The 22768-nt window shown below is 39.4% G+C and overlaps 1 protein-coding gene across 1 annotated transcript in view; it reads left to right on the plus strand.

Moving 5' to 3' along the window:
* LOC136864529 (tubulin beta-1 chain) overlaps positions 1–22768 on the plus strand; it is a 239946-nt gene that overhangs the window by 188330 nt on the left and 28848 nt on the right. Inside the window, exons 7-8 of the mRNA XM_067141629.2 lie at positions 725–864; positions 17671–17932. Of these exons, the coding sequence (XP_066997730.1) occupies positions 725–864; positions 17671–17932 (402 nt within the window). The remainder of the gene's footprint in view (positions 1–724; positions 865–17670; positions 17933–22768) is intronic.

Here is a 22768-nt window from a genome sequence, read left to right on the forward strand (position 1 = left end):
ACCTAAGATATAGACTGAGAGTGTGGCGTTCTAGTTTCAATGAATAAGATGCGTCCCAAAAAATAGGAAGCGTTAGTTTGAATCATTTTGTGCATGAGTTTGGGAATTTTTTAAAACTGACTGAACTGTATTATTTTGCAAAATATGTGAGAAGCCTATAGCTGCAGACATATGTTCACAAATTACACAACATATTGCGACAGAAAACCGTGTGAAATGTGCATTGTTGAAGAAGCAGACAAGTTTCCTTCCCGATTGCAAGATGTGAGACCTGGTGCAGCAAAGTGCTAGTTCTCGCAAGATATTTGTTAAGCATTTCCTGCGGCTTATATATCACCTAACTGCAGTATCCAGTGCTATGCGATACATTAGAGAAGTACATCGAACTCCTATCTAATGAGTCAAAACTGCGCAAGTACTATTTACTAGAACTACTCGGAATTCATATTGAAACTAGCGACAACACAATATGTATTAGTCATTACTCTCTTCTTCAGAAATTGAAGAATTGAGTCTTGCAGGAGGTCTTATGCATGCCAGTAGATTTTAGGATACTGGCACTTAGATATAATAAAGGTCCTTCAAACCTCCACTTAAGTCCATGCGACTGCTCATAGAAAACCACCTTATTTAATATTTGAGATATTTAGAATATTGAATTAAAATTTCACCGCTAAACATCCATTTACACTGAAAATAATTTTTTTTTCTTTCTGGATTTCAGATGTTCGATGCCAAGAACATGATGGCGGCCTGTGATCCACGGCATGGTCGTTACCTCACAGTTGCAGCCATATTTAGAGGCATGATGTCAATGAAAGAAGTTGATGAGCAAATGCTCAATGTTCAGAACAAGAACTCCAGGTAATATTTCTTCTAAAATTCTTGTGAAGTGATCTTTAAGACGTACATTTCTATAATACTTCACAAGTAATGTGCAGATTGTAAGTATTGCATTTACTCTAAAGTAAATATAGTGAGTGTATTTCACATAAATGACTTCAAAACAATCTTCAGGCCTGAAAAGAAAGAAAGAGAGAAAGATTAAAGCAGTACTAAATACTAAGAAAGGATGTACATCCATTTGCTACTCTGAGGCCATAAATTTTTGCTTTCTATTAAGGTACGTGTTTTTATTGGATCAGTCCAGAGGCTGCTTAGATTCTCAAAAATCACAATTGAAAATTAAGTGGTTATAGGAAAAACCATATATCTTAATGAAACACCATGATAATGCACGCTAAGTAAGATGAGTGGTATGGTAGTAAAACACGGTTTTCCTCACTGAACCAGCAAGTTGTAGCAACACAACCAATCCTACCCAGTAACACCTTCCACTGCATTCACAGGCACTGGCCATGCTATGAATGTTAGTACTCAGCTTCACCTCAGCAGCTTCGAAACTAAATAAGACTGTGACATCAACGATAGTCACATTTTGCTGTACTGTAACAGGAACGCCCATACTTTAGTTCAGTGGAGAGCATGGATTGATGCCAGGGTGTGTATGGTCCATGCTCAAGGAATCAGAGAGAGATGGGTAGTATAATAAGTTCTTATTAAGTTGAAACTTGTGTTTATTTAAAAATTGACAAATTATATCACCTTTTACAGATGAACAGTTGAGATTTTGAATGTTCAGGTAGAGATAGGGAGAGACGGTGTCCCTCGGCGTTGATGTCCCACATTGTCAAACTCCTTCCCCCTCACCATAGAACTCCTCTCATCACCATGGCACCACGTTATCCCACAGCGCTCGACGACCTTCGAAGTCCAGATGAGACCCAAACCTGGGAGTCTGACGTCTGGTGATGTCTGTGTGCAGCGTGGAATATTTCATTAGTTTTATTCCACCAAAATCCCATAAAGGGAGTAGAGAAATATGTGGACTTCGCACAGAATGTCAATAGAATCTAATATGACACTTCTCCACCGCACTGCACTAAAGATTGTTACACGACACTGTTCGAAAAATTCACAAGTTCCACAGTTAGTAGGGTTGGACGCAAACACTTCGAAGAAATTCAAATAAATTCAGTATCACAGTGACGATGAGAAAAATTAGCACAGTTCAAAATATGAAAGTAATTATCGTCTGATACACTCATAGACGAACTTGAAATTAATGGGGTAACACAATAATCTGGAACCTGCTATGACTTTAAGGTTCAGTCTTACAAAATGAAATGAACACCATTACTTTGGCACAGTCCAATGAAAAGAAATAAATTAAGTCACTAGGACACTGTCTCACATAATGCTTGAACACGATAAAATGAATGTACAGTTCTAGGAATGCAAGTTAGAGCATACACAATCTTATGAAAAGAAATTACGTTGCTTCACGAAGGCACAGTCTCTCGAAAAAGTCATTTGAGAAAAGTCCAGGTGAAACAGTCCCGTAAACTAAATTGAGGTACAGTCTATTTGAACTGAAATGAAATTCACAAGTCACTTCGTGATTGTTTAAAATATCAATCATCTAAGCCTTTTCAGTTAGACACTTTATGAAATCAATTTTATCACTCTTGTATTACTGTTTGTACAAGTTAGTCACTACCAATAACTTGAGATAATACGCCTCCTTCAATCTCACACAAAGTTAAAAGTCCTAAGATCGCACTTCTAACACTTAAAAAATTAACTGTATCACTCACGTCCTGTCATCGGCACTCAGTGGACAGAGTAACGATCTCGAGTACAATTTTACAGCTGGCCTGCAGACGTGGCAGCTGGTATATGAAGATACACACACTGAATTCTACTGAGCCAGCACGCTTCTTTTATACGCGTGAGTCGGACTGCGAAGTTTCAAATACAAGATCCTTCAACCTTTAATAACTAGGCTATTCTTCCACCGATTTTCTTGAAACTTGGTACATTGTTAGCTGTTATAAGGTTATACATGATGGCATGGTTAAAGTTTTGATCGGACATTCCATTCTGGAGATAACGAAATAAAAGCAGTGGAATGTTAGATCGTGACATCACTTGGCCTTGGCTGCTTCCCTGCAGCTAGCGATCACCTGCCTCGCTGTCACATCCGCTGCTGGAGCGCTCAGTGGTCTTTTTAAATCATAGTAGATGGGTGTTAGCACAAGTTGCATAAGAAATGCTTTGACGGTGAATGTCGACAGGGCATTCCCGTTTCAGTACTGTAGCCCAAATCAAATCAATAGTCATTGAACTGCATAATTTACCAAGGCAGATGGTCGGTAAATTTCCATCTTTGAAATTATTTAAGAAAAAACTAGGTGAACAATTGATAGGGAATATGCTACCTGGGAGACTGCCCTAAATGAAGATCAGTAGTGATTGATGATGATCATGCATTTAGGGATGTTGCCCAGGTGGCAGATTCTCTATCAGTTTTTACCTAGTCTTTTCTAAAATTAATTCAAAGAACTTGGAAATTTATCAAACATTTTCCCTGATAAGTTTTCTCTTTCTTTACATGAGCATCTGCCCCAATGAGGATCTTTCCTAATATTAAAACCTGAGTACTTAATGATCCACATGAGGTACTTCCACTCCATCAACACAGTAATAAAAACAGAAAAGACTTTTCTTCTTGGTGAAAATTAACAACTTGTCTTTTCATCCCATTTACAATCGTACCATTGTCTGCTGTCTATCTAACAACATTGTCAAGGTCTTTTTGTTGTTGCTCACAATCCTGTAACTTGGATACTACTCTATACAGAATAACATAATATTTAAAAGGCCTTATCTGTGATTTCAGTTCTTTACTTGCATCATTTATATATATAAGAATAAAGTTCCAATAATACCACCCCTGGTACACACTCTTTATCATTGCAGGATCAGATAATGCATCACCTATTCTAATCCTCAGAGTTCTATTTTCTAGAAATTTAGCCATCCATTCAACCACTATTTTGTCCAATCCAATAACACTAATTTTAGTCAGCAGTCTTTCACAGACACTATTGAGCCTTGGATAGATAGTGACACAGTCCATTTGACTTCCTGAATTTAAAATATTTGTTATAACTTGCTGGAATTCTACAAATTGAGCCCAACTGGAATGACTTTCTGAAACACGAACTGCCTTCTAACAAACCAGTTGCTAATTCTGCAAATGCATGTGATGTAATCACAAAGAATGCTTTCCCAGAGCTTACATGCAATGCATGGCAAGCTGACTGGCCTTCAATTATCCACTTTCTGTTTATCACCCTTTCCTTTGTACACTGGGGCTACTATAGCAATTTTCAATTAACGTGGTATAGTTCCTTCATGCAAACAGTTATCAAATTAATATTTCAGATATGGCACTATATCCCAACCCACTGTCTTTAGTATATCCCAGAAACCCCATGTTGGCAGCCCTGTTTTCCATGGTTTTCTGTGGTTTCCCATGTTCACACCAGACAAATGCTGGGGCTGTACCTTAAGGCCACGATCACTTCCTTCCCAGTCCTAGCCCTTTCCTATCCCATTGATGCTATAAGACCTATGTATGTCAGTGTGACATAAAGCAGATTGTAAAAAGAACAATTAGATAAATAAATAAATAAATAAATAAATAAATAAATAAATAAATAAATAAATAAATAAATCCCAGCTGCTTTGCCATCTTTAAACTTTTGTAACCTTTTTATCTTTTTATAAATGTCATTGCTATCAAAAGTGAACCGCTGTACTTTGTCAATATTAGCAACCTCTTCTACCTGGACATTATCCGTATAACAAACTTTTTTTTACATACTGCTAACTGAATACTTCTGCCTTCAGCAAGTCCTCACATATAGATTTTCAATGTTCTGTAATGATCTGTGGAATTTATTGTCTCGAAGTACTTTACATGCCCTTTCATATTTTCTTAAAATTCTTTTGACTGCAGGCTGATGACCTAGATGATAGACCCTTTTAAACAAAAAACATCTTCAGACTACCAGTTATGTTTGCCATCATATTATCCTTAGCTGAATTTTTTCTTTTTCCTATATTAACTTTCCTAGCAAGTTCCTTCACTCTCTCCTTTCTTCCACAACCATAACATTCCTATCTATTTTTTTTTCTAAGCTGCAGTTATATCAGAAGGCAGATCCAAGAATACTGCATCAATCAAGAAACTTCAGTAGGTTCCAAGTCTGTGTTAAAACAACGGGTCTGACTTCTAAATAAATTACATCAGAGAATTTTTTGAAACTGAGTAGGAACCATATACCAACAATGTATTACTTAATTAAAATTGTTTAATTCCAGAGAGAAAATTGTACAAATGGAAAAATTATCATCTGTTTTTAAAGGCCTTTACTCAGAAAGCAATACAACAAAAGTAAATGTGTCCTGAAGGTAATGGGTAAATATTAATTTGAGTCATTTCAACAAGGATCCTCATTGAACACAGGGGTCGTTTTCTTCTCCAGTAAAGTTTGACAGGACTGTTAAATGCAGTGCTCATTGGAAATGTACCTTGAGATTCTAGAGGGCTATCTTGAGAAAATAAGCATAACTAATCCCACCTTCTTACGATGGGGATGCCTTTGCAGGGGTAAACTTTGTATGTTGCTAAGGCTGTTAATGGACAAATAAAAATTGAACAGTAGAGTGGCCAGCTTAAAGATCGGATTCAAATTCCTTGGATTTGTATCTGTGGGGACATACTGGGGAAGAGAGATCTACAAGGATGATCTTAAAGACCACAAAGATGTAGATTTGATACTGTGACCAGAATAAGAATAACACCACTATGATATATGAACATGAAGCCCAGAATATGCATTCGGGCAAATGATGGTTCGCAGTGAAAATGTCTTCTGTCGGCAGCCCTGAAGATGGTTTTCCATGGTTTCTTATTTTCACATCGGGAAATGCTGGGGCTGTACCTTAGTTAAGGCCATGGTCAATTCCTACCCACTCTCAGCCCTTCCTTGTCCCATCAATCACCATAAGACCTATCTGTGTTGGTGCAACGTAAAGCAACTACTTGTGGGGGGGGGACAAAAGAAAAAGGTCCAGCTGGGTTTTGGAACCCACGAAATAACCACTGTTTTTATTTTGTACTGTAATGAAAATGAAAACCTACAACCTGTTTTCCAGTCAATGAACGGGTCAGGGATGTGATGATTGAAGCAGATATAGGCTATTAGTACGATGGGGTAGCCACTCCCAAAGTGATTTTTATTAATGACTGATAGATGCTATGAAATGAGAATGGAGAGTGTTGATGGAATGAAAGATGGCAGGGAAAACCGGAGTACCTGGAGAAAAACCTGTCCCGCCTCTGCTTTGTGCAGCACAAATCTCGCATGGAGTGACCAGGATTTGAACCACAGTATCCAGCAGTGAGAGACCGATGCGCTGCCGCCTGAGCCACGGAGGCTCCTTTCAGGAAAACTAGGAGTTTGTGACCCAACTTTTCTATCCAGACCTAATCATTATACATTTCAAATATTTTTATTTGCATTTTGCTTAATTTACTTCTACTTGTTTGTCTTGAATCATCTGTAAATTGAAAATTTTTGTTTAATTTCACTTTTAAAATTGGTCATTTATGACAAATTTCTTCAGCGTTTACCTAGGAGGCATTTTATTTCTGCACCCATGTTCTCTTGGGTGGAAATATTCATTTTACTCAAGTAGGTCAATCTTGCATGTCAACACAGCTTTTGTTTCCACAATAGCTCCAACGATGTTATTTATGTTGTAGTGCAATATTCTGAATAACTGTAGAACCCTTTAAATACATATCTACTAATAACATATGTATTAATTTGCTTTTAACTTGAAAGATGGGTGAAAATGTTGTAGCACAGCGTGCTTGCAGTGTAGGATTTCGGAACAATTATTTGCTTTGGATTTCTCGCCTTATTTATCGTATCTATATTATTTATATCTTCAAGGCTGTAACGTAACCAATTGTAATGTGTGATAGTGGTGACAGAACAATTGCATCAGCAATAATAATAATAATAATAATAATAATAATAATAATAATAATAATAATAATAATAATAAATAATTGTACCAGAGGTACACCCACTCCGTGCATTTAAAACTAGCGCCTTGTAGAAGGCCATCTAGATCAGGAAATCTGAAACTCATTTTGAAAATAGTCTGAACATTTCTCAACAGATGTCTCTACTATCTACTTAGATGTACTTAATGTAAATTCTCACTCAAATCTAAGGACCTTACTCGAAACAGGGAATAAAGAGTGATACCCTCTTGTATTCCTCTTCAACTTGACGTTGAGGCATCCATGATTTTATAACCTTTAAAATCTATGTAGTAATTTCTGTAACTTAAATAATTCTCTTCATGTAGTCACCTCTGTAGTATAGGCTTACCCTCTGTAATGTCGGGCCATAAGCCGAAATAAGGTTTTATGTATTTCATGTAAATTTCTAGGAGTGCAAGTGTTAATCTCCTTACCATTTTGATTTTCGGCCAGTAACTTTAAACTTTTGTTTTTAACAAAGACCAGATAGAATGGGTACTTGTTACCCCTGTTGTCGCAGTAAGACATTGTAACTGGTGTAAAACCTTCAATTATTGTGGTCGGTCATATTTTATTAAATGCTAAATTATCTTTTATTAAATGTTAAATATGACTAATACATGGTTTCCTGTAAATATGTATTATAAATTCGTATAACCTCAAATACGTATTGTGTATAGGTTTAAACTCAATCTATATAGTTGAAAGCGGAAAACTCTATAATGTTCATATATTAGATTTATTCTACTATAATCTGGTATATATGAAGGGTTCTAGAAACTTACTGTAAGGTTTATTATCCAGATACATGTAGAGACATTAGGAATGTTGACGAAATTTCCATGTGTATTAGTAAACAGTAAGGAAAGTTCTAGCTGGATCCATTACTGGAGTACTCCTTTTGACTAGGTGGTCGATCGATGTTTCGAGTGTGTTTCATTAGAGTGTTGTAAGAACCCTTCCGGAAATCGATAATTCTAGACAGTGGATCGAACAGTATATAGATTGAGCCGTCAGTCCGTGAGGCGGTCAGTTCAACAGAGCGTATGTTATAGTGCGCGAGTCAGTGTTGTTGATATCTGTACTTGTCAGAATTGACTTCAGGATACTCCGCTATTAAGTGTTGTAGTGTCACTTGCTACTGTGTATAATTGTGTATTGTGACTTACAGTGACAATAAAGTAATTTACACAAAGAAGTGAATGTGTTCTCGTGTGATTTATTTCTGTCAAATAAAATCTCATTTGAGAACGATAAATTGGTGACCGTGACAGGACACAGCAGGACACTTCGAGATTCGGCAGTGAAGATCGACCAAATGACCGTGGCGATTTTACAGAAAGCGCTGGCATCCCGAGGTTTACCGATGGCTGGAAGCAAAGCGGACCTACAAGAGAGGCTGCGCCAGGATTTGATAGACGAGGCGGACCCAGGCAGTTTCGACTTCGAAGTCACCTCGGAGGAAGAAACTAATGACCGGGTAAGCATTACGTTCGCACAACTAACTGCTTTGATTCAGGCCCAGTATGAAAAAATCGAGGCCCAATCTGAAAAACTCTAGTGGAAAATTGAGGCCCAGTCTCAAGAAATAAAGGGCCAAATCAATTCTTTTGTCACAGATCTGAAAGATGATGATTCAAAAATTAATGACAAAATCAGCAGCTTAGAATTAGACATAGATAAAGTAGTAAGTGATATGCACACCTTGGAAAACGAAGTTGAGGAGAAGATTGGAGAAATTGAGCGGGAATCCAACAATCTTAAAACCGATGTAGGCCAGAAATCTACGAAGTTTGAATCCGAGGTTAATAGAAAAATTTTATCCCTGGAGAAAAACTTTTCTATAGGCAGTAGTCAACCTGGCAGAGGTATGGACCTCCCTTGGGATACAGGTTGATCCCAGAGTTATCAAAGACAGCCTACTAGAATTTCATGGGAGGCTCTAGGAGTGTCCTAAAACATTTCTAAAAACATCGGAGTCTCTACTGGGAAGGGCAAATATACCTACTGAAATATATTTGCAAATTGTCAGCCAGCAACTAAAATAGTCAGCAGGGGCTTGGTGGCAGAACATTAAAGGGCTCAGCCTCGACTGTGAGGAATTCAAGAAAGAATTCGTCCAGAGATTTGACTTGGAGGCTGTCCAAACTTCAATAATTAATAGTGTTATCTGCTTTACGTCCCACTAACTACTTTTACGGTCTTCGGAGATGCCGAGGTGCCAGAATTTAGTCCCGCAGGAGTTCTTTTACATGCCAATAAATCTACCGACACGAGGCTGCCGTATTTGAGCACCTTCAAATACCACCGGACTGAGCCAGGATTGAACCTGCCAAGTTGGGGATAGAAGGCCAGTGCCTCAACCATCTGAGCCACTCAGCCCGGCGGTCCAAACTTCAGTACAAAAAAAAAAAAAGTTCCTAACTGAAGCACAATCTAGTGAAATGAGAGCAGGACTTTCCGTAATTCAAAAACTCCAGCTCTTTAAGAGAGTTTGCAAAGGGGAAAATATTGACACGAGCGTCCCTTATATAATTGAACTGCTACATGATAAGGATCGATCACTTGTTTAAGGTGGCACAACCAAAAAATTTGAAGAGCTCCGTCACATCGTAGCAGAATTAGACGAAGAAACAAGTTACCATGCCTCAAAAATGAAAACCTCAACAGTGGAGGAACCCCAGAAATGCTACTGATGTGGGTGGACCGGGCATCTAAAAGACCGCTGCTCGGAAAACTAGATTTGGACCGTTTGAATCGGGGCAAGGATGGTTCCGGAAGAATGAAGAAGCCCCAGAGACATTACACCTGGCTAGAAGGTGAACATATTGGTAAAATCTATAGTGATGATGAACCTAATCCACCCCACCCGGCTATTAACTTGACGATTAATGGCAAGCTGCCCATCTATTCCTTGACACTCTAGCTTCACACTCTTTTGTGAACATGAATGTAGAAAAATTATTAAATCCCGTTTTCCCTGCTAAGGTGGCAACAGTCAATGGGGCAACCCATGACATACATTAAAAGATTGAGGGTTGTACCTTTCCTAAAGCCAAGTGCCCTACTGAAGTCATAGATATACCAGTAAAGGTTGTCAAGGATTTGATACCTGACATAATATTAGGACACGACTTCTTAACTAAATATGGGCTAGGGATAGATTATATGGCCAATGGTAATAAAAACAGAATTAGGTTGGCATGGGTAGAAAAAGCCTTTGTGTCCGAAACTTTAGAAACCAATGTATTGGCCGAACTGAAAACAGGGCTGTTGAGGGTGGAGAAGGAAGACCTTGAGAAGTTGCTGAATAAGTTTCCTGAGGTCATTACTGATAGAATTGGATTTACCACAATGGTAAAACATAAAATAATTTGTAAGGATAATGCCACAGTTAAACAAAGGCCTTACCCAGTTACCCCAGATAAACGAAAATTTGTAATAGAAAAAGCCAAGGAAATGGAGAACCAAGGATTGATTGAACCTTCAGTATCATCTTCTCCAATGGTACTACCTAAGAAGAAAAATGGTGATTACAGACTTTGTGTGGACCTACATCAGGTAAATAACAAGACTATATTAGATGCCTATCCCATGCTGGATCTCTGACATCTGATAAAGCAAGTGAGTGGGGCAAAATTCTTCAGTACCCTCTATTTGAACTCTGGCTACTGGCAAGTGGAAGTTGTAGAAGAGTCTCGACCGATGACTGCTTTTTCCAACCCAAGAGGACTGTATCAATTCAGAGTCATACCCTTTGGTCTTAAGAATGCTCCAGCCACCTTTGTGCATCTGATGCACGAAGTCTTGTCCGGATACACAGGCGAATTTTGCCAGGTCTATCTGGACGACATCCTCGTGTACAGCAAGACGTTTTCCAACCATTTGGAACACTTAGCTAGAGTCGTAGAGAGGTTGAGGATTCACTGACTTACCTGCCAAGTCAAGAAATGTCAGTTCGCATCAAACTCAGTTGAGTACCTAGGTCATGTATTGATGGACATAGGCTTGGACAGACAAACTGAGAAGAATAGGGCCATTGAGGAACAGGAAAGGCCTCGCACGAAACGCCAGGTACGTCAATTTTTAGGCCTCTGGGTGGTACAGTAGCTTTGTACCACACTTTGAAACTAAAGCTGCTCTGCTAACAGACCTCCTCAATAAAAATATACCATTTAAATGGACCCAAAGGGAAGAAACAGCCTTCCAGAAAATAAAAAGATCTATTTGTGATGCTCCAAAACTAACTTATCTTGATGCAAGCCAGGAGGTCTGCTTGCAGACAGATGTGAGTGACATTCGTCTTGGGGCTGTACTGTTCCACGAGAGAGGAGGAGGAGGAGGATATAATTGAGTATGCCAGTAGGAAACCCTCTGCCTCCGAGAGAAACTATTGTACAGCCAAGGAGGAGGCATTAGCGAATCTTATTCATTTCATTTTAAGACAGTCAGGCTGTTGAGCAGTTAAAACAGGGAATAGTGTTTAATTTTTGTTAAATGTAGGCTGTGCCTTTGATAGGCCTGGAAAGTGTAAATTTTTAGAGCAAAGATGTAAAAGAAACTGGGCGATCAGTTTCCTTGACTGTTGATTGAAAGGAGCAGTAGCGGTCATGTAAAATTCGTAATTAGTGAGCTTCAAGCTCAGGTTGTTTATTGATTATTAGTTGATTATTCTGATTTTTATAATATTGTTATCCACGCTCATTTAGATGGCAACATATATTTTCAATAATCGAGACAATAACATAATAAAACATAGAGGACATGACTTTCGAAGCATGAATATGAAACTGTGACTTATTAGAAAAAAGATCAACAAACTTGAATAACACATCTGTAGCATGATCCAGCCACATTCACAAATAGAGTATAGAATTTGAAAAGGGTACCGTTACCAAAAAACACTGTAATTAAGGATCAAATTACTAGCTTGTCTCACAAGAGGTGGATTAAATGGCACGTAGACCGTGAATACACAAACAAGGTGTCGAAACCTATTTCAAGGTGAGGAAAGGTACCGGGGCCTGGTGCAGTATAGGAAGAATCGTCCTGCCGACCACTTTATTCAATCTTGGAAGAAAATTCTGAAGAATTGATATAACAATTAACTGAATAGCTGCAGATAATTAGCTTGCAGCTCATTGCATCGAGCTACTCATAAAAGTTCAAGCTCCATAATCAAAACAGAGGAGAACATCCATCACTCTCCAATAGTCCATGACCGCAAGGATAGATCAAGACAGCCAAAAAAATGCTGCAGGGTCGGTGGATGCAGGGTGGGTCTCGGCCCACAAGTGGCCACTGCTGGTCCGTGATCCAACAGCTCTGCACTCCGACTGGCCAACCGAGCAGAGGAGGGGTGTCCACGGTTCTGCCGTGGCTCTACACCTCTGCATTCGAGAGACTGATCAGGGCTGGACCTCACGGCTGGCCCCAACAGTCTACTGTCCTTAGAGTGGTTTTCCATGGTTTTACATTCTCCTGCATTAAGGCAAATGCCGGGACAGTCCCTAGTATAGGCCACGGCCGCCAACCCCCTCACCTTCTCCGTGCATCTCCTTTACCGTAACAAATTTCCCGGCCTGTGTCGGTGTTACCATCTAAAAGGTCCGCCTCCCCCTTTAGGGGAGGAGTGAACAGGGTTTGGGGAAACAAGTTCCAGCATAAAAACCAATAGGTATCACTTTCCTCACCCAGTCACGTAGTGCAGATTTCCAGATGGCCGCAAACAGAATTAGGCACACGACATGCAGCGGAGCAAAGGCCCTCGAAACCACACTGGAGTCTAAAGTGTGCCAGGTGGATTGGATGGGTCTTTTGTAGTAACTCGGTGAGAAAGCTCTAGAACAAGATGGAGCATCAAGTTTGTTCCAGAAGTGACTGTGTGGTGACATAGCGAGAAGCTGAGTTGACAGCCTGGGCATTAGTTGTTGGGTAGCAGTGGACAATAGGAGATGGAGAAGCGGCGCGGCAATCCTGGACTGGTAGAGGACGATGTAAATGCAGGCAAGGTAGAGTTTTCTTGTAGATCTTTGTAGGGGAGCGCTATAAGGCATATGGGTTAGAGCAGTAGTATTCAAAGTGTGGTACATGTACCACTAGGGGTATTCAAGTTTACCGTAGCTTCTAGCTCTTTTCAGTGAGCAGTTCAGAAAAGTGTTGAGGCTGCTTGTGTTCAATAAAATCTTGTTTCGATTTAGTGTTCACATCTACCACTACACAGTCCCCTTTCTGAACTATTCATTCTAAAATGTGTGTCAGTTTGTACATCCCATTGACTAGGTACGTAAAAATGCTTACTTATGCTGAATTGCTCTTTTTTCTAAATATTTTGTTTTGAAATCCTCTCATTCACTTCAGTTCTTTTATTACCAGTGTACATAGGACTATAGTAATTGTTGCATTAATAATTGTGTGTGTGTGTGTGTGGGGGGGGGGGGTGTTGCTAAGCAATGAAAACCTTATAATTCCACTCTCAAGAAAACCATATTTCTCCATCTGCCTTGTGAAGGCTTGCCATGTTGCCTGAGAAGGGAACAGAAGATTCCAATGGTCGAATAATTGGGCTATTGTTAAGCAATGAAAATGCCGGGAACAATTGTATTGTCTGGCCAATGCTGACCGCTCAGATTTGGGCTTTTTCTGTAAACTCCAAAGAAGTTGAAAGGTTTCCTTTGCCCAGCGACGATTATATACAATACTTGGTTATTATTTGAGAACAGGGTGGTGTAGCAGCTTAGCTGCTTGCCTGTCATCCTGGTGACTTTGGTTTGATTCCTGGTGTTGTTGAGGTAGATTTTCAGTTGAAAATTCCATGGTGTCAGGAAGGGCATTTGACCTTAAATCCCCAACCACAACACTTTTGTGCCTCTGTTCAGGCAAGGACCCTGAGCAAGCGGGATAAGCTGCTGCTGCTGATGATGATGGATGCCAAATAATATTAACAATAATAATTTGTTATTTCTGGTGTAATCTCAGTATACTCATACTTCAGGGGTACAAAGGTAAAACAATTGGGGGGTACGCCAACCAAAAAGATTGAATACCACAGGGTTAGAGGAAGTTTGCGACTTTCATTGTGCTGTTTCATTCTCATCTTTGGATTTGACAATATGAGGTATGGGCGAAGCTAGCAATGCCATTCCTAATGCAGCCAGTCCCTGGGATAAATATTATGAAAGTACAGCTTGTAGGGTCTGTTTGTGTACACATTTCAGTAGGTTTGGCAAACTAATATGTAATAACATCTCCTGGCTTAGTGAAGAAAACAATGGAAAACTATCTCATTATTTCCCGGGTATGCCCCTTTGGATACGTCTGATGATGGTGAAACTCTTGAGAATCAAACTAGTCTGCGTTGGAGACTCAACGTGGATACTATTCTCCCATCCATCACAATTTCAATTACCCTATGTAAATTTGACAATCCTTTACACATGGGAGAGGATATTGGCAACAGGTCCATAATGCCTAAAAAACGAACAGTATACTTCAAGGCCAACACACATTATTTAATTAATGCTAGAACATGATTCACCATAAAATACAGAAAATGCATGTTGATATTAAGCAGAGTCCTGCTGAATATATATACTTGAGGGTTGATTCAGCAGGCATAGAAACTATTTTTTATTTCTGGACAGTTTGCAAACACCAAACATGTAATACATGCACTACATGTACTTCATAATATTGCCAGAATATGGGGTATGGGTGAATCAGTCTGGCCGTGATCACGCTCCTTATTTTTTATGTCTCATGACATCGGTACATAAGGGAAGTAATTAGTCGTGCAGCGTCCGTACATCTTAGTCCATGTGACTTCAATCTTATGCCCAAATTGATGTAGTCAATGCTTGGCAAATGCTTTGCCAACAAACAAGACATTGCACATTACTCAATATCTTGGAAAATTGTTTTATCCACCTACACCAATATTTTAATCCTAATTTCAACCTTAATAACATACCAGAAAAATCTAACCCTTTATTTGATCTAATAATCTCTATTCTCAATAGAAAGAAATCAAAGCACCCTTCTCCATAATGTTTTCAAATCTCCCCTCCAGCAATTGCCCAGCATTCCACAACATTCAGCCCCACCATAGGCAATGCCATGCCTTCCCCTCCCCTTCCCATTCCATCACTGCCCCTTTTCTGTCCTCACTTCAACCCAGTTCCATCCATTCATGTTAGTGTGATCTAAAACTCGACACAGTTTGCAGGCTTCAACTATGCTTGAGGTGAGTCTCATAGAGATTTCCTTCTTATTCTTCCTTCTTCTTTATTTTTCTTCTAATTCCTTGCTTTCGCTCTTTCAGACGAACAATTTCAGCGATCCATTTTGGAAAGCAAACATAACATTCAACACTGTACACAAGTGTGTCCCATTTGAATATTACAAGATTGTGTTTACGTTCAATTAACTTTAACTTGGTGTTAAGAACAACTTTCTTGGTGTCCATATTTTTAGTTTTTAAATTGAAGCTTTCAAGAAGTGCAACCCTTGACTAAACCAGTTATAAGCATTTTAATAATAAGGCATAGCACCAGAATTCAACAAATATAGTCCCATGAAGTTAAGTTATTCATCAAGAATATCTTCCATTCAACATATTTTTAATTGCCTTGTATAGAACTTCGACAATACATTCTAACAATGTGATTGTTAGCTTGTATAACACTTATTTCATTATTGTGTATCATGACTTGATTTTATCATTATAATTTTGGTTGAAGATGGTCTCTAGAGACACCGAAACTAGTCCCGAATATATGTAATTATTGTTACAATAAATGAGTAATGAATAGGTGGAAACTTGTGAGCTCTTGCTTTCACATTTACATCCTTCTGTCTCCAAAAGATGATGATCTATGAGATTAAGACCCTGGATGGTATTTAATACCAGGAAGTGCGCCATAAGTTTAGTTCTATGAATGTTCCTTCAAAACAATTATGTAAACATTAAAGCTCACTTTTGCAAGTTAACCATCGGTGAACACTACACCCAAAGCAGCAGTTGGCCCTGTGAACAGCACTGCAGAGTAGAAAGGCCCAAAGGTGATGTCTGCCACACTTCTGGCTACATAAAAGCTTCCATCGGCAAAGGAAACTAAGCCAGCGCAGCAGGGGAGGCAGGACAAATGTCCCTCCTCAAATAGGTCGCTCCAAAGCCGCTTTGCCAAACAGGGCTGGAAAGATCCATTTAGCCCATCTAAAAAGGAAAGGAAGGCAGGAAAGAAAGGAGCTCTTCCTAAGCACTCCTCACTTTTCTTATAGGGAGAAACCATGGCTTCCATTTGGAGGGTGTGTGTCAGCACCAGCTGGAAGAAGTCTTGAGGTTAGAAAGTTGCTGGCCACTCGAAATTCTCACTTTGAAGCATGAGGCAGAATGCAATCATCAGTTTTGCTGCTTGTGCTTCAGAGAATAACATGTTCTTTAAAGAGTGGAAACTTTGTAGTGCCTTGGAGCTTTGCAAGGATATGGCTTCCAGACCAGAGAACATCCATAACGAGATGTGGGGGATACATCTCGGCAAGGATAGTATACTGTATCTTCTAAGGGTTCACACTGTATCTGGTTGGAGGGAGAATTTTCTTCTCAGTGGATAGAGGGAAATGTGATTCCTCTCCTTAAGTCTGACAAAGACTCTTAAATATACAGGAAGCTATGGACCTACTTGTCTAATTGCCTGTAAGCTGTTTGAGAGGATTGTGAATCTCATTTGTGTGGTATATGGAGAAAAATGGACTGTTGTCAAGAGTACTAGTATGGCTTTTGAGCTGTTCGATCCACTACTGACCATTTGATATGCCTGGAGTGTTCAGTCCAGGATTCTTTTCTTTATAAACAGCATTTGGTGGCCATTATCTTCAATTTGGGCAAGGTATAAGGCATCACATGACAACATGGCATTCTTTCAACCCTGCATCAGTGGAAATTCCACTTGTAGTTATTAAACAACAAATTTGCTAATAAATTTAACAGTGAGAAAGCGTAAACTGAAATGGTTACAGTATTCTTGAAAATGTCATAATGGTGTCAGCTGTAATAATACTTCTGAATATTTACTTCCAATTCAAAACCCTTTTGTAGCCATTATTAATTTTCTTATTTGATAGCAGTGGTAGTGTACAAGAGATACATTAAAATTTATTTTTTTTCAGGACTTCAGTGCACAATACCAAAAAAAAAAAAAAAATCTTAGGGCTAATTCAATTTCAAAAATTAGTAATATATTTGCTTGAGTTGTTGCATCTTAGAACACCACTTTGCGATGTATTATGGAAATGTATAGCATTGTTGGATCTGCAAAAACCACTGTGTAATAATATTTTGCGAGAAAAACTGACCCCGCAACACAGATCATCAAAAGCTGACAATTCTTTGAAAATATTTGCACAATATTGAACCTTACTGGTCAAAGTTCTAATCTGAAATATTTCACATAGTGGTTTTTCCAGGTGCAACGATGATGTCATAATCTCTATAGACCTAATTCACTCCCTATCTACTCTACTTGAGTGACTTTGAAGCACTTCACACAAAGCTGTGCAACTTATACTTTTATAAAACTTATGAGTACCAATATATTTTCTTTGATTGGTTTTAAGAGCTTATGAGCTCCAAGACAGATTAAACTTTCCTTATTCCTTGCACAGAGGCCATCATAATCAAATAGTCATCTTGTATGTTGCAGCTACTTTGTAGAATGGATTCCCAACAATGTGAAAGTAGCTGTGTGTGATATTCCTCCTCGTGGTCTACGCATGTCTTCTACTTTCATTGGCAACACAACAGCTATTCAAGAAATATTCAAGCGTATTTCAGAACAGTTCACAGCTATGTTCCGACGAAAAGCCTTCCTTCATTGGTACACTGGTGAAGGTATGGACGAAATGGAATTCACTGAAGCAGAGTCTAATATGAATGATCTAGTCTCGGAGTACCAACAGTATCAGGTATGAAATAAATCTACACATTGTACAGTATAGTCATCTGGAAGGATATGGTAGTTTAACCCAATAGAAGCTGGCAATTTAAATAATGGGTATTCAGTGTTGATGTATCCATAAAGACGCACAGAAAATGCTGTCGATTGTGTACACTGTCTTATTTACAAGTTATTTACATATTTTACACACATTCAATAATGAACTGCCATCATAAACATTTGAATGCTACAGTAGCATGTCACAACCAACTACCAATATAACAAATTCACGTACTTGACTTCAAACACTTGGGTAACATGACTTAGACACAAGTCTCATTAAAACAGCTCTACTCTACCCTGAAGACTGCCTCTTTATATACGTTGCCTGGCCAGGCTTCTAGAAGAATATGACCTAACATGTTTTCTTGTAATTTTGAGAGTCTCCAATAGCCTATTTACAATGAAAGGAACTTTCTACTTAATTCTAGTTGCACTTAGCATTGTTGTGGACTTATTACAGTGTATATATACAGTATATTCATATATATATTAATAAGAGTTTATTAGAGTGTGTATTTAATAATATTACCTGTGTGTGTGTGTGTATATATATGTACAGCAGATGTTTCATGACATAACCTCACAAATAATATGACCATGATTATACCAAATAAAGTTCGTACACAACTACGTAAATAATAATAATACTAATACTAAAGATGTAAATAACTTCATAGCCACACCTCACAAGTCATGATACACAGTTCCAAAAATTAGGGGAACATGTTATTGAATGTATGCCATGCTCCCACAAAACAATACCTCACATGCAGGTGTATTATCAACTAAACTTGTATTCCTTACCATTGAAGTGTACAAAAAGACATCAATGGATTTACGTTCATTTTCAGAACACAAACGGGAATGTCCAAATAGGGGCAAAAACAAAGTGATAAGTCCTTCAGGGTGGATTTTTATCACAGTTGGAGAGCTTCAATATGGTGTATGTCCTCAACGAGCATTTATCATAGCTTGGCACCTACATGGCATGCTCTGTATGAGTCAACGGAGGTCACGTTGCGGTATCAGATCCCATTCTTCAAAGACAGCCTGTTCAAGGTCTTCAAGAGTCTATGGTGGAACAGGTCGCACACAAACACTTCTGTCAAGCCTATCCCACACATGCTGAATGGGATTCAGGTCAGGAATCGCTGCTGGCTATTCCATCTCTTGAATGTCCAGTCCTCGCAAAACAGTTCTGATGATGCGCGCTACATGAGGCCTGGCATTGGCGTGCATGAGTACGAATTCAGGGCCAACACCGTATGCAGCAACCACAGTATCTGTTTGATGTACCCCATAGTGGTAAGATTACCACGGATGACAAGATCCATACGGCCATCAATACTGATGCCACCCCACACCATCACAGAACCTTGTCTGAACTGGTTGCCTTCCTGGACAACATTTGGCATGTACTGCTCACCACAGCATCTCCATACACGTTGATGTCCATCATGCTGTGTCAGGGGAAACCTGGACTCGTCTTTGAACAACACAAGTCTCCAATGGTGAAGTTGCCAGTTGATGTGGGTACGGGCAAACAGAAGGTGAGCTGTGCGATGTTGCTGCATTAAATGGGGCACTTGAACAGGATGTCTGGGTCGTAAGGACACTTCTCTTAACCTGTTCCTTACTGTCTGGTCAGACACCGTGACTCCAGTGATCCTCCTGAGGTCTTGTTGCAGTTCTCTGACGGTTGCTGAACGCCGCCTCAGTGCACAGATGGTCAGATATTGGTCATCCTGTGTGGTTGTCACGCGTCCACGAACTTGTCCAAACCTCCTTGTGAACTGGCCTGTCTCACTGTAGTGATTCCACAAGCAGTGAATGACTGACAGAAGGACATTGAGATCCACAGCAACACATTGAAAAGTCCATCTTTCCAGGAGCAAAGTGACGGTCCTTGCATGGCGGTCGGTGTTGCCTCACTGCCAGCCTCTTTCTCGATGATAGTTGATACGTTCTCCTCATGACCAGATTGTGCTGTGTCATTAGTAGTCCCTCCTCCAGGTGGACCCGTGGCATTCCCCCTCAATCCAGAATGGGCCAGACCTAGTTTTCAGATGTCAAGGTTGGACATTTGTTCTTCAGGTGTCCCGTTTTTCCACATTGGTAGCATTTCCTAACCGAGCTGGTCCCTTTCGTGGCTTTGCTCTTGTGTTCCTCTTCCAACTGGGTGATGATTCTACGCAGGTCATCAAAGGATCTTTGTCGTAATACTTTCACTAGGGGTCGAATCTTATCGTGGGGTAGCTCTATGATTTCTGGTAAGATCTCGTTCTTGCGTCCATCCGGGTGCAGGTGGTTGAAGAGCTGGTACTTCTGGAGGACGAACGCGCTAGCTGTCATGCCGGTGGGTTGTGCCTCAGTCAGTAGCTTCCTTTTCACAGAGCTCTTCACCCCTTTGGAATTAAACCTAGCAAGGAATTCCCTCCTGAAGTCCATCCAGTTCAAGTTTAAGCCCTTCAAGTTATTCCACCAAGTATTGGCTTGGACCTTCAACCACGGTGTGATGAGTTGAAGGAAGATGTCTTCCGGTAGATAAGTCGTTCCTAGTAGACTGTCCAATCTCTCGATGAAGCTAGTCTTGTTCTCTTCCAGTCGTCCGTGGAATTCCGGAGGGCTCTCTATGATCACCTTCAGGTGTAGGTGTCCTGTGTTGCCGGTTAGGTTTGAAGGGTTGAAGGCATGGTGATAGATCCTGTTGGAGTTTTTTTGCTATTTGTTTTACGTTGCACCGACACAGATACGTCTTATGGAGATGATGAGAGAGGAAACGCCTAGGAATGGGAAAGAAGCGGCCATGGCCTTAATTAAGGTACAGCCCCAGCATTTGCCTGGTGTGAAAATTGGAAACCACGGAAATCCATCTTCAGGGCTGCCGACAGATTGGGGTTCGAACCCACTACCTCCTGGATGCCCTGTTGGTGTTAATCTGTCTTCTATCGTGTGAAGGATGCTTTCTTTCATATTCTGCACTTCTCCCTTGATGGTCAAAATTCTCCCCTAAACCTGTTTTATGCTGGAAGCCTGGGTTTCCACCTCCTTGAGGTTTGAGATGTTGCCTTCCAGCTCTATCAATCTGCTCCACCAGTCCCAGTCTTGACCTGATGTCCGATATCTGCTGTGTTAATTGATTGATGGCATCACTAATTTGGGAGTTCATCTATGAAACTTTTTATCATCTACGGTTGAAATTTTCGATTCTAGGTGCTGTTCTACTTTTGTAAACCTGCGTGTACACTTGAGATAATTGTCCGGTTAAAAATGTATTACCTTGATAAATTTTGTCTGAAATTTTGTCATGTACTTTCAAAATTTGATCTGTTAAGTTGGAATTGAGTGTCTGTATCATGCTCATTAAATTACAACACATTGTAGTCATATTTACCTCCTCTTCTGACTACTCTGGATGTTTGTCCACCTCGATGAAAACTTTCCAAGATCTTCGCCTTTTTCGACAAGATATTCTCATAACCGCGTCTTCAGTAATTTCTTCTTGCCTTTCTCTTTGCAAGTTCGCCCTTCAGTTGTTGTACAGGCATATCTTCCAGTATCAGTTGCATTTTGTTTAACAAATTCACATACTTGATTTTAAACATTCGGCTAACACGACTCCCACAAGACTCTCGTTAAAACAACTCTACTCTACCCTCAAGACTGCCTCTTTATATACGTTGCCTGGCCAGGCTTCTAGAGGAATATGACACAATATATTTTCTCATAATTTGGAGAGTCTCCAGTAGCCTATTTAAAATGTAAAGAACGTTCTACATAATTCTAGTTGCACACAGCGTTGTTCTGGACTTACTACAGTGTGTTGCACAATATTGCAGTGGATTATACAGGTAATAATAAATTATATACTATTAATTACATGTTCTTACATTAAATAAACTCTTATTAATATATACAGCAGATGTTTCATGACATAACCTTAGAGATAATATGATCAAATAAAGTTCATACAAAACTACATAAATAATAATACTAATAGATGTAAACTACTTCATAGCCACACCGCACAAGTAATAATAATAATAATAAATAATAATAATAATAATGATAATAATTTGTATTATTTACCCATGGGTTAAAAAATATTGTTATATACATACAAATTATCGGCACACTTTATCTTGGTGCATTTGTGTACGGGGGTGAGGAGTAAGGAGGGAGTGTCCCGGTTCCAGTAGTGCTGCCATGAATGAAAATGAAATCTGAATTGAATCGAGAATATGATCGATCGATAAGAAGTTTCTAATCCGTTATTATCATAAGCCAATAACTGTGTCACATACACATTATATAATATTATATAACATTTCTCGATGCGAATCTTGTTCCTAGCATGAATTCTATAATTTGGCTTTGCTGTGTAAACAACAGCAGTACTAGTACGTAAAGTGTACGCCAGATGTCGCACAATGATGCTTAAGCGATTCATAGTTTGTGTTTCAAAGGTTGCCAGTACGAATCTCGAAGATTGCCGAGGTCGACCAATTCAGCACTAGGGTGTAATTGCACCAAGATAAAGTTTGCCGATAATACATACATTATCATTATAGACTGATATGCCTTTCAGCGTTCAGTCTGCAAGCCTCTGTGAATTTACTAAACGTCGCCACAATCCTCGATTTGCAACTAGTGTTGTCGCCTCATTTAGTTCTATACTCTTATCTTAAAATCATTAGAAACTGAGTCTAACCATCGTCTTGGTCTACCTCTACTTATCTTACCCTCTATAACAGAGTCCATTATTCTCCTAGGCAACCTATCTTCCTCCATTCGCCTCACA

Source organism: Anabrus simplex, chromosome 2, assembly GCF_040414725.1.
Source record: "Anabrus simplex isolate iqAnaSimp1 chromosome 2, ASM4041472v1, whole genome shotgun sequence".
Lineage (NCBI taxonomy): Eukaryota > Metazoa > Arthropoda > Insecta > Orthoptera > Tettigoniidae > Anabrus > Anabrus simplex.